Here is a 17,744-nt window from a genome sequence, read left to right on the forward strand (position 1 = left end):
TACAATTTTGTTTTATGTTGACACTATACCGAAATATTATTTCTCTTGATTTAATCTTTTTGGGGCTGCAGTTATTGTTCTTTTTTTTTGGGGCTAGATTTTGGAAAGTCTACTTTTTCTGTCTTACTAATGGATCAGTCTTGGGCCTCCATTACAAACTCTAACATTGGGCCTCATTTGAAAAAACCACTTATCTAACTTGGCCCAAATAATAAATCAGCTTATCTACGAGCCTATGACAGAAAAACTAGTATTCATTCTCCAAAAAAAAAAAAAAAAAACATCAAAACGCAGTAGCAAAAGAAGCTTTGAGTTATTGGAAGGTAGTTGTGAGTTCATAGAATCCATGGCTGCATCTACCAGTACTTGGTCGAAACCATGGCTCCTTTCAGCGTGGCAATTGCTATTCATGTTGCTGTTTCCGTCGGTTTTCTCAACCTTCGCCGTCGCTTATAGACCTGGCGACATCGTTCCCATGAGCCGCATGGGTCAATACCACTCCGTTCGTTCCCATTTTCATTTACTCATTCTTCTACTTCTTCTTCCAAACGACGCCGTTTGGTTACTCTCTTTTCTTTTATCTGGTGATTGCAGTCTAGAACGGTTTGGCACGATCTCATTGGCCGCCACTGCCCCATCTTTGCCGTCAATCGCGAGGTCTGCTTCTTCTTCCCAATTAGATAATAATTAGGGCTCTATGAAAGTTTTTAAACCTGATTAGTAATTGATTTTATTAGTTTATGTATTTGGATATTTGTATTCGGTTTGCAGGTTTTGATGCCTATACCCAAGCCAACGGGTTATACAGGAGCTGATCCTTATAAAATGTAAGTATTTTCTGTTATTATTATTATTATTATTATTTTAAATTTTAGTTAGGGATTGTTTGAAGACAGCAGTAGCTTATTGGAATACGTTGTTTTTCTTATCCTAATTAGGGATCTTGTGGTTTTCTGTTTTGTAATAATAATAAAGAATTGAAACAAAAAAACCGAGAGATTGTATGATTGAGGAGACGTTGGAATTTTATTGATGTAAGAATTGAGGTGATGTGTAGTAGTAGTGAACAATGTGTCAGTAAGTGGACTTAAAAACTTTGTGAAGAGGTGATTCTGATTTTTTTTTTTAATCTGCCAGATCATTTCAAGTTGGAAGAGAAAAATTCTTAATCCCATGGCTTCTGATTGTAAATCGGAAAAGTACAGAGGTCCCGATGATCGAAGTAGAGCTGGTAATGTGTTTAAGATAGTTCTGACAGGAACTTATTGAGTTTATCTAATTATTCTAGTCATCAAGTGGATCATGAGTTCATGGATGCAAAACAGCAAAGACTTGTTATAAAGCATATGTTTTCTAACTAGAAAATGAATTTACTGGAATTTTTTGTGTCATGCAGAGGTATTCAGGTAACGATTTCCATGGTGTCACTGCAAAAGTTGTCGATATGCCTCATCACTGTACGTAGTTCCTCTCTAATTATACTTTGTGTAAATGAAAAGTATTACTCTTAGGTATGTGCCTTCCATGGTTCGTCCTATGTGTTGGAAATGTCATGGAATGGCCTTGAAAACTTTTTCAAGTCTTAAAAGCCTTTTACTTCGATGTTTCTAAGGTTTATTTAAAACTGCCAACAGATAGACATTTTTGGTGATAATTTTCTCTCATGTTTTCATTGAAGGTTGTTAATTTTTTTATATATGAATAGAATTTGGCGCACTATTTTGCATGATCACTCCACTTCTACATTTTCCAAAGCTTGTACAATTTCAATTGTGATTTGGAATATTTCTGTATACAAGGGGACAAGAAAGATAAAAGAAGCTAATATGCTATTACCTATATGTATTTAAGTCAAAGATTGCTGTACATGATTAAATAAAGTTTTGTTATGCTCATAGCTTTTGTTATGAATTTTCAGATGTTGAAATTCATCCTGAGATTCGGAAACAATTCTGGGATTCGCAGCATTGGCCAAAGCATATACTTGTGAGATATACATGGTTGGTATTATTTGATTTGCGGCTAAATATATTCATACTCTGTATATTTTGCCACTCCAAGCTCAAAAAAGTTAGTATTGTTGCACATATCACATTGTAACATAATATCAAGTAATTATTCTTTCAGAATTTCATTAGTTTGTATGAGAAATATGCCATTCTTTCATCATTTTTGTGAAAACAAATTATTAGAGATGCATTATGGATTATTTCAGGAAGGAGCATTCAGATATAGATGTAGCTTCTGGATTTTACGTTCTGTTTGGTTCAGGTAAATAAAATGTCTTTTTTCACTATTTTGTTTTTTAAAATTGAAAGTAATATCATATTAAACACAGAACTACTGTTAGTAAGGATCGTCAACTTATTTCTGTGACCAATCCATTGAAAATTGAGTTAGTATCTCGGTACCTCACAAATATCCCTGGCTGAGAATTTGACATAGGATTGCAAGAATCACCCTCTCTCTCTCACACACACACAGAGCTGAGGACTGAAATTAATTGAAATACCTTCTACAAAAATACCAAAAAAAAAAAGAAAAAGAAAACGGAATGTCCTGTTTCCAAGTTTTGCTGATAACTTTGTCAAGTTAGTTTCACTAAGTACATTTTTGCTGCTACTTCCATGGATGTTTCAGGGCTCATGTTATCTTTCATCCTCTCAATCTATATATTGCAATCATCACGGGAAAAATTGGAAAGGTACGTGATCCTTGGTTTGAAATAAGTGAAAAACTTTTCTCATGTGTTTATTTTGTATTTTCTGCTTTAATATTTTCTCATTGAATCCCAGATTTGTAAGGGAGACTGTTGTAGAAAGCAACATGCCTGGTGAGGTGATAGCCAAAGTTGAATGATGGACGAGTGAGTTCCCTTTTTATCCTTAATATAAGGATGTATATTGTAATATTTTGTTAATCTCAGCTGTGGGAAAGCATGTACAAGAACAAATTTAAATGTAGGATATAATAGTGAGGTGACTGCCCAATTTGATCCATTTCTTGAGATATTTATCACATTTTTCACTGGTCGAAAATTTTTTTAAATATTCACCGGAGTGGTAACCTTTAGTACAGTAGCATGATTCCATTTCCCAGAGACCCAAACTCCAAGCACAACAACTATTAAGAACATATAAAATGAAATAAATAAATAAATAAAGAACCAAAACCACTGCCCAATAGAAACCATATAAATGGAAAGAAAATATATACGGCATGTATGCATAGTTGCATACCATCATCGGCCAATGCCCTTATTCCCCCAACAAGCAAAGATTACCACCCCTGCATCTTTAAAGCTTTATTTGTGTTGTGGCACCATACCATCTCATAAATTATCGCAAGAGTTGATGAAATTCTGCATGTGCGCCATCTGAAAACGCCAATGAGTTATACCTCAAATGGTATAGTCTCTTTCCATCTAGAGGTTTCGGGTTCGAGTTTTATCTGTTGCAATTGATCAAAAAAAATTTCTAGCTGTTGCTGCAATGTGTGGTAAGTATGTGAGTGTGTTATGTAATACCTATAGATCCGGATTGTATGTGAGTGTGTTATGTAATACCTATAGATTGGGATTGTCTAATCCATCTGATAAAAGAAAAATATATGAAGACAAAAATGGAGTCTTCCTCATGCAGCTTACAAATGTTCATTCTAAATTTTGTTAGGAACTAATTTAAATGTTTACTTATAAGAAAATGAATACAAATCTAGGTGACATAGCAATAACTCCTCATTTCTCAGATGTTGCAGCCCGAAACAAACACACAAATGAACCCTAAAATTTAAGATAAAAAAATATCATAACTTTTACATAAAATAAAATTATGCTATTTTTCTAAAGTTATTTTGGTTACTCTTTCTACTCTTACCCAATACAATAGTCAGGCCCAATCAAGTTAAAAAGGTCCAATCCAAAGGGTTGGCCTTCACTGATCACTCGACTTTTCCAGAAGAAGTCGGATTCGACATGAACTGGCAGATGACACTTATTCAAATAAGTAAATGTCTCCTAAATCTCTCATCCATTTCTAGAAAATATATCTCAACAACCCTAAGATAAAGGGACGGTTATCCACCATCAGAAGTGAAACTACTCCAACGGTGGTTATTGATTCACCATCTATAATACACTGAAGCACTCAAGTAAAACTAAGTTCCAATATACTCTAAACTTGCTTAACTCTTTGCTAACTCAGGCATCGGAGTCTCTTTGCAGGTACCTCCCCATATTCTTTCTCATACACAATTCGGACGGAAGCTCCCAGACATAAAACAATTCGGAGACTACCCTCCTCTAGTGCTTGGGCCTTACAAACAAGCCCAACCACCCTCCGGTTCTAGGTACGCCCCGAAACATTGGCGTCGTTGTTGGGGAAACAGGAAGATCAACCAGTGATGGTAGACGACCAACAAGAAGATGGACACACCGCATCAGAGTTTGAGCAAGAACACCAAGACGTGGTCAACAACGACACGGCAATAATATCCCTACAAGGAATGGAAGGACAACATGGCGAAGGTCCCTCCAACACCCAGGGATAAAAAAGAATCTCCTCCGAAGTTCATCAGCCTGGAAAAGATGGACAACCTCACTTCGTTGACTTAATGGAGTTACTGCATGGCCACCAAGGTCGACTCGAGCAACTAAAGAAAGAGCTAGAACGACAGCGTGAGACAGAGAGAAGCCTAAGGAGAGAGATTGAACGAAGAAGAGAGCTTGAAGAAAAGCTCTCAAGGCTGAAATCCAACCTCCGAAATAAGGATTTTCGTAGAGATCGAGAAGACACCCCGGTAGGAGAAGAGGACCCATTCATTGAAGATATCATGAGGGCTAAAGTTCCCAGAAACTTTAAGAGCCCTAATATGGACCTGTATGACGGGACGACTGATCCGAAGCACCACCTCAGTAATTTCAAAAGTCGGATGTACTTAGCCGACGCGTCGGACGCCACTCGTTGTAAGGCTTTTCCGACGACTCTAACAAAGGTGGCGGTTTGACGGCCTCCCCCCAAGGTTGGTAACCAGCTTTGATGATCTTTCGCGCAAGTTCCTCACGCGATTTTCATTCCAAAAGGACAAGGTCAAGCACACTCCTAGCCCGCTGGGAGTAAAGCAAGAGGTCGGAGAACCCCTGAGGGACTACATGGAGAGGTTCAACAAAGTGTGCTTGGAAATCCAAGATTTACCTACTGAAGCAGTAATAATTGGTCTCATTAACGGACTTCGAGAAGGACTATTCTCCCAGTCCATCTCAAAGAGACACTCAACTTCTTTAAGTGATGTACAGGAACAAGCAGAAAGTACATCAATATGGAAGAAAACACCAGGTTACGAGAACCTAACTGTCGACTAGGGCATCCCAACCAATCAAAAGAAAAAGAGAGGGAGCCCAAGAAAAAGGAAAAGATCGGGTCTGAAAGGCCCCAAAGATATCATTCCTACACTCCCCTACGAGTTTTCCTGGTCGATGTTTACATAGAAATTTGCCATACTGAAAAGTTGCCTCCCCCGCGACCAATTAAGAACAAAAGGGGCGGGAGCCGCAATGAATACTGTGAGTACCATAAGTTGTATGGACATTCCACTAATGATTGCTACGACCTGAAAAATGTGACAGAAAAACTAGCTAGAGAAGGTCGGTTAGACAGATATCTCATGGAAAGGTCGGACAATCATGGGAAGAGAAAAAGACACGATGAAGGTCACGGACGAAGAAGTCCGCCCCCCACAAACCCCCGAACGACACATTCATATGACATCGGGAGGCTTTGTAGGAGGAGGGGTTACCAAATCATCTCGAAAAAGACATCTGAAAGAAGTTTACCAAGTCGGGAATGAAGGACCCAACCTTCCAACCATTTTCTTCACCAAAGAAGACGGACAAAGCACCGTACCTGGGCATGACGACCCAGTAGTGATCACCATGATTCTCACCAACGCTCATCTACACAGAACTCTGGTGGACCAAGGAAACTCGACGGACATCCTGTTCAAAACAGCATTTGATAAGTTGGGATTGGACGAGAAGGAGTTAAGAGCCTACCCTGACACTCTCTTCAGGTTAGGAGACACTCCTATTAAGCCACTGGGCTTCATCTCCATGCACACTACTTTCGAAAAGGGGACTAAATCCAAAACTTTGAGCGTCGACTTCATTATCGTCGATGTAGCTTCTGCATACAACGCCTTAATAGGCAGAACAACCCTAAATCGGCTTGGAGCGGTGGTTTCTACCCCCACCTTTGTATGAAGTTTCCAACACAAGAAGGGATCGCCATCCACCATCAGAGGAGATCAGAAGTTGGCGAGAAAGTGTTATAATGAAAGCCTTAGCCTGAGAGGTAAAGGCAAAGAAGTCAATACCATCGAGTTCGGAGGAGTCCGAGTTAAAGAAGAGCTACGACCACGGCCTGGAAGAAAGACCGAAGAAGTGCAGATCAAGCAAGAGGTCGGAATGAATACCAACATAGGAGGGAGCTAGTCTAACGGAAGGGTTGAAGCAGAAGCTGATACAACTCCTACAGTAAAATTCCGATATCTTCACCTGAAAAGCTTCTGACATGCCAGGAATAAATCCCGAACTCATGTCTCACAGATTGGCTGTTCATCCGGGATCCCACCTGTTCAACAAATAAGACGGAAGTTAGGACCTTAGCGGGCTTAAGTGAAACTACTCCAACGGTGATTATTGGCTCACCATCTATGAATACACTGAAATACTCAGGTAAAACTAAGTTCCAATATACTCTAAACCTGCTTAACCCCTTGCTAACTCAGGCATCGAAGTGTTTTTGCAGGTACCACCCCCATTCTTTCTCATACACAAGTCGGATGGAGGCTCCTCCTCTAGTGCTTGGACCTTACAAACAGGCCCAACTACCCTCCGGTTCTAAGTACGCGCTGGAACAGTTACATTTATGTCCTCTTATTATGTATAAAGCTTGGTAAAACAACGAAAAAACGGTGAACATAAATCGTGGTTATAAAATAATGATTTATACCCAAACAACGAAAGAGTAAACCGTGATTTTGTATTACGATTTAGGAGGAGATATAAATTACGGTTGTGTTCTACAATTTATTATAAGAAGAAATTACCTGAAAATCATGGCAGAGAGTATGTTTGTATTAGGAGATTTGTTATATTATACTTATTTGTATTAAGATACATATTATTTAGATATTGGTACTCCTAAAACTTGATTATTAGTTTTATAAATTCTAAAAGTAGTTTAAAAAAATAATAAGTTTAACTATTAACATAACATTTAATATAAAGATACCGATTATTTTGTGTAATTTATAAGCATACTCAAATCCACTTAATTAGGTATTACTGGAATGTAATCTATTTAATTTTTTTAAGTACCATTTAAGATCTTTTAAGATTTTTATATTTGTTACAATTCTTAAAAATAACACACTTTAATTATTAGTTGAGCTTTTTTTTAAGACATGAAGAATTGTTAAAAAAGATACCTGAAGAATGGATAATTTTTTATATTATTGAAGAACTACAAATAAAAAATATAAAATTAAGAGAAATAATAAAAGAAGGAACAATATTAGAATTAGGATGAGGAGATCACCGTCTTTAAGAATTTTTAATATTACAGAAACTATTAGTCATAAAAATTCTATAGATAACTCGTCATTAAAAAATATGGATAATATTGTAGGAATTAATAATATAAGGCCTCGTATAGCCACTCCTGTGTATAAAATAGATTCAAATTACTCTCCAACTAGATTACAAGTATTAGGAGTAATTATTAGAGAAGAACCATTTGAGATTAATAAAGAACGGATAAAATAAGATTTTAATGATGAATATAATAGACTATTAAGATATTGGTATTTCACAAATTATTCTGAAAATGAGGCTATTAGGATTAGAAAATTATTTTATAATTATATGAAATAAAATAGAATTAATCTATATTTCTTCGATTGATACATTAATTATTATTCTTAAAATAACAAGAAATCATGTCTATTAACAAAAAAAACCGTTATATGAAAAATCAGTTCAAGATCAATAATAGAGTTTGAGTATCCTCCTAAAGAAACTATTAAAATACCAGTTAAAAAAGATTTAGAAGTTGAAGCAGCCCCCTATAAAGATAACAACGCAAAAGGAAATATAGAAAAAAGAGATATTAAAAAATTGCATCAACAACTAAACTTTACTAATACTATGTTAGATATAATAAAAAAATAATTAAAAAGAATGAAAAATATGAAAAAATCAATTAAGATAGAAAAACCAATATATAAATTACAAAGTTTAGATAATATCAATTTAAAATCAAAAGTGGAAGCAGAAGTGGATGAATTAAAAGAAAAACTTAAAAGTATTAGTTTGAAAAAATGACGATTAATATATTAAAAGTAGAAGAAAGATTAGAAATAAATAAAATAACTCAGAAAATAAATTACTCTAAAACTAGAAATTATTATTCCAAACCATCACCAGTAGATATAGGCCTAGAAAAAAGAACATAATTAATACAAAATAACTTTTTTGGATCAGATTTAGTAGCAAAATGGAACATAGATTGATTAAGTGAATAAGAAATTCTATATCAAATGTGTAATATGACAATGGCAGCAATTGCTTATAAAATGAAAAAAGCCTCAATAAAGATGCCACAATTATGTTAATCCAAGGGTTTACAGGCCAATTAAAAGTATGATGGGATAACTTTCTCAGTATCCAAGAAAAAGAATTAATTATTAACAACGTTAAACAAAAAAATCAGTCATAAGATGTTACATCTACATTAATATATACAATTGTTAAAAATTTTGTTGGAGATCTAAGTACTTTTAAAGATAGGATAGCAACCCAATTAATGAATTTAAGATATCTAACCATGTCTGATTATAGATAGTATAAAGATATTTTCATGGCAAAAGTAATGATTAGAGATGATGCCTCTACATCTTTCTAGAAAGAAAGATTCATAACAGCTTTACAAAAATTACAAACACAGTTTGGAACACAAATTCTTTATAATTCATTAACCTTTAGATAATTACATAACATAATACTAAAAACAAGTATAAAAATATGTACAAATACTAAAATACAACAAAAAATAAAACAAAAAACTATTATTGGAAAAAGAGAATTAAGAACATTCTGTTACCAATATGAAATAATCTCTGAAATGGCACCAAATAGTCAAAATAAAATAAAATAAAATTACAAAAGACAAAATAAATATAATACAGAAAGAATTCTTTACTATGAGAAAAAATTATATAAAAAATATTATAAAATTCCTAAAGGAAAAACCAAGTCTTTTAATAAAAGAAAATAAATAACATGTTGAAAACGTAAAAAGCAAGGTCATTATACTAATAAATGTACAACAGAATATATAAAAGATAAATAAAATAAAAAATAAAGAAGTTAAACAAGTGTTGACAGCTTTATTAATTAATTCAGAATCAGAGAAAGAATTATTTTATGAAAGCTCCTCTTAATTTAAGAATTACTTCATATATCAATTAGACCTTATGTCATCAGATGAAGAAACCTCAATAGTAAAAAGTAAAAAAGATTAGCAAAATAATTATTTAAGAATTGTGTAATTGCAAAAATTGTGAAAAAAAACTGTAAATATTCTAACAAAAGAACAAACTTCTACCTTAATAAATATAATTGACAAATCAGAAGATACACCTCTAAAATATGAATTTACAAATCAGCTAACAAAACTAATTAAGAAAGAAAAAAAAATAAGGATGAAATAAAACCAACAAAAATAAAAAAAATTTATAACCATTTTAAAAACCCACGAGAGAAAGTCTTCTTTAACTCACTTCGAGAAGAAATAAGAATTTAAAAAAGAATTTTTTTTCTTTAGATTTACATACTATCTTCTTGTTAATAAAAAAATTTTATAGCAAAAACTTTGAAATAGTAGTGAAAACTGTTAATACATTGGTCATCCTAAATTGTGGTCCTGGTTGTAAGTCCTATTTAGACAGTAAATTCGTTGGTCAGCAAGGATAATTCCGTAATTCGCAAAGTTTTAACTATAAAATGGCTAGATTCTTAAGAACGATGAGTAATTTAAATCTAGATAGAAATAATTTTTTAATAGTAAAAATAGATAACAGTAAAGCATCAACCTTCAGAACTAAAAATGAGAAAATAGCTAAGTTAAAAGAAAGTTTTTATAATTAGAGTATACATATAATAGATAAAAATAAAGTATATAAAAAGAGATATTTCTGAAAAGAAAAAGATTATGAAGTTCACATGCTAGAATATAGTTATCGTGAGACAAGTAACAATAAGACAATTGCTATTTTTAGAAGAGAATAGATTAAAAGCACATAGTAATCAAGGATATAATTTTATTCATATAGGATTAATACAAGTATCAGTAAAACCTAATTTTAGAATAAGAATAAATATTCTAATATTATTAATGTTAAGAGATACAAGTGGTATCAGAGCTTGCTCAAAGAGAAGGTGTCTGATAATACTTTATAAAGGATTATATATATATAATCCTTTATAAAGTATTATCAGACACCTTTCCTTTGGGCAGGCTCTGATATATATATATATATATATATATATATATATATATATATATATATATATATATATATATATATATATATATATATATATATATATATATATATATATATATGATTATAAAGTATTATCAGACACCTTTCCTTTAGGCAGGCTCTAATATATATATATATATATATATATTCTTTATAAAGTATTATCAGACACCTTTCCTTTGCGCAGGCTCTGATAATATATATATATATATATATATATATATATATATATAACTCTAACATTAAATTCTTTATTTTAGTTTTTCACTCACTCAAACGCACGCACACACATAGGCACTCAACACTTACCAAAACACGTGTACATACTTTCTGCACTCTAACATACGCGTCCTTGTTCCACTTATCCTCACTCACTCACGAAGGAAAAAGAAGCATAGAGGAATTTGCACTCTAACACATGCGTCCTTGTTGTACTTATCCTCACTCACTCACGAAGGAAAAAGAAGCATAGAGGAAGTGACGCGAGAATCGTAGAGAGAGGAAGAAGAAGAAAAAGAAGAAAGGGAGAAGAGAGGAAGGAGGAGGGTGCAGCGGCTTCCCTTGTCGCCGCTGCCATTGTTAAGTCCAGAAAGAGAAAGAGAGAAAGGATGAGAGATAGAGAGACAGAGATGCGGATTGAGGGGAACGACAAAAGGTGAGGGAATGAAGATGGACGAGGGTGCGGCGGTCTCCTTCGCCGCCGTTGTCACCGCCGGGACCGCGTTGAAAGAGTTGCAAAAGGGAGGAGAAAACCGAACTTGTGGGAGAACGAGAATGGGTTTCAACAGGAATAAGAGAGGAGAAAGGGGTCCTCCATCGCTGCCACGGTCGCCGAGGAGTCGTATGCCGCCATTGGAGTCGCCGTTCTGTCACTGTCGACTTTGAAAGGAGATGCCACTGCTGTTGTCTCCGAAAGCACCATCCTCCCTGTTCTGGTTCCAATTCCTCCATTCCTGAAACTCTGCTACTGGTTCTGCTTGGAGGTTGCTGCTGACTGATTGATAGTGGAATGATGAAGTTGCTATGTTGATGGTACATTCTAGCTAGCCGCTACTGCCACGATTCCATCTCCGATTTCTTTTAATTTCGACAAATTGAGGTAGGAGATATATTTTTAAAATTAAAGATTTTAATTCTTGAATGACTATAAAGTTTAGTAAATAATTGGAGATAGGGTTATTAATTGTTTGATTTGCATGTTTGGAATCTTGTTTGGAGCTGTGAATGTGGATGGTGTTGATGTTATTGTGAAATTGATTGTATGTGTGTAAATACAAGTTTGTTTGATGGTAATGTACACTTTTGCGAACTTGTTTGGAAACTAATGGCGGCTGAAAATTCTGATTTGGCTTGATGATATTGTGTTGGTTGTTGAATTGAATTATGAGAAGCTAGGATTCGACTTGAGAATTGTTGAAGGATTGAAGTTGATTGTTAAACCGATTTCTTGAAATTCGATGCAGTAACCTCATAAATAAATTAAGTAATTCTATGATGACTGAAATTGCGTGGTGCTAAATTAGGAGAAAAATAGAGTGAGTGTAGTTGATTGAGTCCAAACTTGAGAGGATTTCTAAATTAAATGTGGAATAGGCATGGCAATAACGGGTACCCACGGGGGCGGAAACATGCCCCCGCCCCCGCCTCCATATTTAGTCCCCGTCCTCGCCCCGTTTTCGCAATGGGTATCGAGGACCCCATATCCACCGGGGATCAGGGACTCCACAATATCTGCGGATTTTTAAAAAATAAAAAAATAGAAAAAGTGAAAAAAACATATCAAGCATCATGTTTATAATCTCCACAAACATTGACAACAACAAAGACATTAACAACATATTCATAGTCTCTAAAGACATTAACAATAACAAATATTCAATATCAAACATATCCATAAAACAACCAAAGTACCAAACATATCAAAATCTACAAAGCATAATTTATCATACGGTAGAATTCTCAAGCCTTTTTTCATGATGTAATGGTAGTGATGGTAGATTTCGATTTGTTTGGATCCTACATCAAAAGAAAGAATACAATTAAAAGTTAAAATCGTAAAATAAATCAAGAATAAGTCAATAATATGAAAAAATAGTATTGTATATAATTTAGTAGTTTTTTTACATCAACATCTGCTTCAATGCTATTAATTGTGTAGCACTCAAACACTATGTTAACTGTGGTTCCAAGCTCATTCGAAAGCTAATCTTGGTTACACATTAAAGCCTCTAACGTATCTAGACGCAACTTACTGCCATATGGGGTAACAAAATCAACCACCAATACTAAACGAAGACTCATAGGCAACTGTAAATATAGGAATCGACAAAAAATTCTTAGCAATCGTTTGCAAAGTAGAAAATTTTGCTCCATTTGATTTCCACCAATTTAAGATATCAAAGTCATCTTCAATTTGTGGCATTGATCACTCTTCAAGATAATAATCCAACTCGTTTTTTGTATCAATAAATACAGATTCCTCACTTACATGGATAACGAAGTCAACTTGCTAAGATTTGTGACTAAACTTTCTTCCCCCTTGAACCTGAAGGCATTGGTGGTGGCGGTGGCATATTTGTGACTAAACTCTCTCTCTCTCTCTCTCTCTCTCTCTCTCTCTCTCCTTAGTTGTATATTCTAAAACTAAATCTTATACTAACATTTTCACTTGATCAATTACAACACATGCCTCCGTCTCACACATACCTCTTGAGTAGTTTGAATATTAGTGGCTATAGATTCTTCCGATGAAATACTTTTCTTAAGAGTATTACTCAATCATCAGAGAAAGACATTCTATAAAATCACATAACAATAAAACTACAATCACATACACACAACAATCCACAATAAATCACATAAATTAAATTATAGAGAACAATTCGCAGAAAATCACAAAACTTAAATCACAGACATCATAAAACCACACATAAATTACAAAAATCACAGTTAAATGTAAATTAATAAATTAAATTATAATTAATCTAACTTACAGAAATTATAACACTTCTAATATATTAACAAAGAACCAGAATAAAAAATTATAACGTAAACACATAAATCACAGAATCCACGAAGATTGAATGACATAAACCTTAGAAATCATAATCAGCATCAGAAATATAAATTATAATTAACCTAACTCCAGGCATTATAAAATCAGAATCCACAAAGATTAAATCATATAAACCCTAGAAATCAGAATCAGCATCAGAAATATAAACTATAATTAACCTAACTCCAGACATTATAACAACAAAATCTACAAAGATTGAATCCCATAAACCCTAGAAATTAGAATCAGCATCAGAAATATAAACCCTAAAAATCAAAATTAGCATAAAAATAATGAAAATCTCAGAGTTCACACATCACAGAGCTAACTTACTCGATGGAAAAGAGTGGCAGACCACCCGCCAAGACTGGCGAAGACGCGATAGAGCGAAGATGTGACGACTGGCGATGACACGATGAGGAGAAGACGCTGCTCTACCTCGACAAGGAGAAGACGACGAGCACTGCAAGACAGCGAGGTGAGCGTGACGGTGAGCTGGAGACGTGCGGTAAGGGACTAAAGGGGTGAGAGGTGGCACTGAGGGAGCGAGAGGGTGGGAAGTGGTGCTGAGGAACCTAGGGGGTGGGAGGTGGCGGTTGGCGGTGATGACCGTGCGTTGTGAATCGGGAGAAGAGAGGCTGAGCGTTTGACCGTCTGAGGAGAGGAGAGGAGAGAAATCTGAGGAGAGGCTTTGAAGCTTTTGAATTTTCATTTATGGCTAGGTCTCATTCTCATTATATATATATATATAGGGACCTTTTAGTCTTTTCATATAAACGGAGGTTAAACCAGTCTCCACGGGGTCGGGATCTCTACCCCTACCCCGTTTATACGGGGCCCCATCCCCGTCTCCCATCCCCAAGCCCCATACCCCCCCTGGTGGGTAAATCCCACAGGTAGCCACCCTGCCATGGATTTTTGTTATCCCTATGTGGATTTAGTTATAAATTTACGAAATTAGAATGCTAAATCTGTTTTTCTACATCATTATGGAAAGTGCAGCAACTTTAAATGATTATAACTATTTCCACAATGATCAGAATCATGCAGGATAAAGTTTAGGGTGAACCTGGGATGTCTAGAGTTAGATTGGAGAATTGTGGGGTAGTTCGTTAACTATGTGAATTATGGTAAATTTTTGAAGTATGGTTGTTGAAACTTTTTTTGCTGCAGAATTTCGAGTGGGATAACAATTTTTGCCTTGCCACGATTGCCACAAATTGAATTTTGAGGTGAAACTAATTTTGTTTGAAAGTTTGATGAATCTAGTTTATTTTCCTGAAAATTATTGTCTGAAGCAGAGAAAACAGTTTTCCAGCACTTATGTCAGTAACTTCCAGTACTCAACTCCTAGAATTGAACACCTATTGCATTTCAACCAAATGTAAATGAAAGCTTGGTATATCTAGTGTGTTCAGTCCAAATTTTAGGGTGATCTAAGCTTTAATGAGTAAATTATGCTACTTGGAAGAAGTTGTATTCGTTAGTTTTTAAAACAGAATTGTGCAAAAAAAGAACTAATTTCCAAGCTACATACTCTTTCATTAGGAATGATATTGACCTGGAATTAATTGAAAAAGGAACCTAAATGAGTCTAGTTGAACCATGTTAATTTTGAGAGTTATTGGATTTAAACTGAAATTTATATTGGTTTTTGAATTGGATACTGCTGCTGTCTTTTTTGGTTTTTGAAAATGTAGAATAGTCTTTTTGTAAAAATTATGTAAAATCTAAATTAGATCAGAATACATTGGGACTAAAACTAAAACAAAGTCTAGTGTTTCTAAGATACCTATATTATAAAAACGGATTAGTACGTAATCGTTACATGACGTATAGGAACCTTGTAAAGGAACAAGGTGTAGTGCTATTGTGAAATAGGGAAGCCACGGTTATTCCTTCATTTTTGGAGCAAGAATGGTTAGAAAATTATAATCTTTAGATTGACAGAAATCTTAGTCCGAGATGGCCGTGTGAATATAAAGTTTGCGCGATTCCGAGGTCGTTTGATATTTTTAAGGTAGGAAAAAAATGGACTGTCAAGACTGTTTTGGTGACAGCCTTGGGTATGGAATTTAAAAAAAGGATTTCGACATTATTGCTAAATATTTTGAAAGTACTAATATAAGAATCAATGTAAAAACTTAAATGACTCTTTGAGAAAAGATAATTGACTATTAATTTTTAGATTATAGAAAAGGTGAAATTATTGGTTTGTAAGGTTTATGGTTAACTGTGATATGATTATCAATTTGGCAAGGATGTAGGTTTTGTCTTACTTCGTGATTGTGATGCAAAAGGAGATCTTATCCTGATTAAATGTTAAGGGTTTAAATATTTATAGACTAAATGCCTTGATCTTAAATTTGATGGATGTAAGATTGTGATTGATTGCCCTAAATATTTGAGAATTGTATAATTGTATGTCTGGCAGGGATGGTGATTTTGTCTCCATTAAGCAAATCCATGTGTAGCCCACCCGCAGACTGGTTGCTCCCAGAAGAAGGCAGTTCTATCTCCTCCGAATCCTCCTCCTCAGAATCCTATGGGACCTCTGTCCCTCCAAAAGAACTGCTACTGTCATTTTCGCTTACTAGCAGAGGTCTGTTGGTGTGGACTAGCACTAGAGCCTCACCCAGTGGTTCGTATTGGGCCTGTAGCTGCTCCGCGGGAGAAAGTGGTGCCTGTGACTCTAGAAGTATAATCACCTCAAGAGGAAGCTCAGGTATGTACATATCATCATAATCAGGCACAGGTGCCGCCTGATTACTGGCTCAGCTGGAATGATCCGAGTGGGAAAAGGCTGAGTAGGTACATCCGGGATGTAACCATGAAAGGAGAAAGTCATACAGCATATCCGGATCAAAGTACGAGCTATCAAGAAAGTATAGAAATGGTTTGTCTCGTAATACGTATAGTCTGATGCAAGACTCCCCGTAGTATACATAGTAGCTATTCAAGCTGAAATTTTCGTACACATGGGACTGTGACATCTCATAGAACATTATTCCCGTCTCCATATGAAGGAAAATGATTGGAGTAAGAACTTGGGAGTTTTCGGTAAGGTTTCGGTAAACCGACCTTACTAAAAACTCCCAAGTTCTTACCCCAACTTTTTTCCTTCAGATGGAGACGGGCGTACTATTCTATGAGACGTCGCAGCCCTATGTGTACAAGGATCCTGGCTTCGGTAGCTACTATGTATAATGCGAGGAGCCTCGCATCAGACTATACGTACTACGAGACAGACTATTTCTACACCCGCTCGATAGCCCGAACTTTGATCCAGATATACCATGATTTTTCCCTCTCATAGTTACATCCTGATGCACCTACTCAGCCTTTTTCCGCTCAGTTCATTCCAGCTTAGCCAGGTAATCAAGTGGCACTTGTACCTGATTATGATGACGTGTACGTACCTGAGCTTCCTCCTGAGGTGATTATACCTCCAGAGCCACATGCACCACTTTTTCCTGCGGAGCAACTACAATCCCAATACCGATTACTAGGTGAGGCTCTAGTGCTGGTCTACGCCAACGGACCTCTGTTGGTAGGCAAAAACACCAGTTTTTTTACTTAGCATAGACATTGAGTAGTCTCTCACTTTTGTTAGTAAACCAAAGAGATTCGGTAAGTTTAGAGATATTAGTCCGGATGTCAGTTTAGAGACTTTTTATATGGGTTAGTTCCTAGGTGCCGTATGTTCATATATGTACATATTTAATATATGGAGTGTAGACTGTAGATTAACTGGATCTATATGCATGTTAATGATGACAAATTACCTTTTGATGTATGATATGAGTTGTGAATATTTTGATAGCCTTAGTTATATTTTTGTTGTTAGTTATTCTTGTATGGTTTGCTATGTTTATTCAACTAACGTTTTTAAAAAAAATTATCCCGTAAAATAACTATGTTTTAACAATGAATCAGACTTAAATACTAAATTAAGATATGAATTTTGTATAGTATACCAAAAGACAAAAATTAATAATTTTTTTTATTATGTTTCTTCCTACATATTTAAGTAAATGATATATTGTTGTTGTTGTTGTTGTTGTTGTTAAATAAAGTTTTTCATGTA

General features: G+C 34.9%; 1 protein-coding gene across 1 annotated transcript; it reads left to right on the forward strand.

The window, feature by feature from the left end:
• The first annotated feature begins 266 nt into the window (after window positions 1-266).
• NPU (ATP-dependent helicase/deoxyribonuclease subunit B) lies at window positions 267-2,999 on the forward strand. Its single transcript, XM_016343132.3, has 9 exons — window positions 267-502; window positions 595-657; window positions 772-827; window positions 1,138-1,231; window positions 1,397-1,457; window positions 1,919-2,000; window positions 2,216-2,271; window positions 2,641-2,704; window positions 2,796-2,999. The coding sequence occupies exons 1-9, from the start codon at window positions 347-349 to the stop codon at window positions 2,857-2,859; spliced, it is 696 nt and encodes a 231-aa protein (XP_016198618.1). The 5' UTR covers window positions 267-346; the 3' UTR covers window positions 2,860-2,999.
• The last annotated feature ends 14,745 nt before the right edge of the window (window positions 3,000-17,744 follow it).

This window comes from Arachis ipaensis, chromosome B4 (assembly GCF_059453495.1).
Source record: "Arachis ipaensis isolate K30076 ecotype BB chromosome B4, ASM5945349v1, whole genome shotgun sequence".
NCBI lineage: Eukaryota > Viridiplantae > Streptophyta > Magnoliopsida > Fabales > Fabaceae > Arachis > Arachis ipaensis.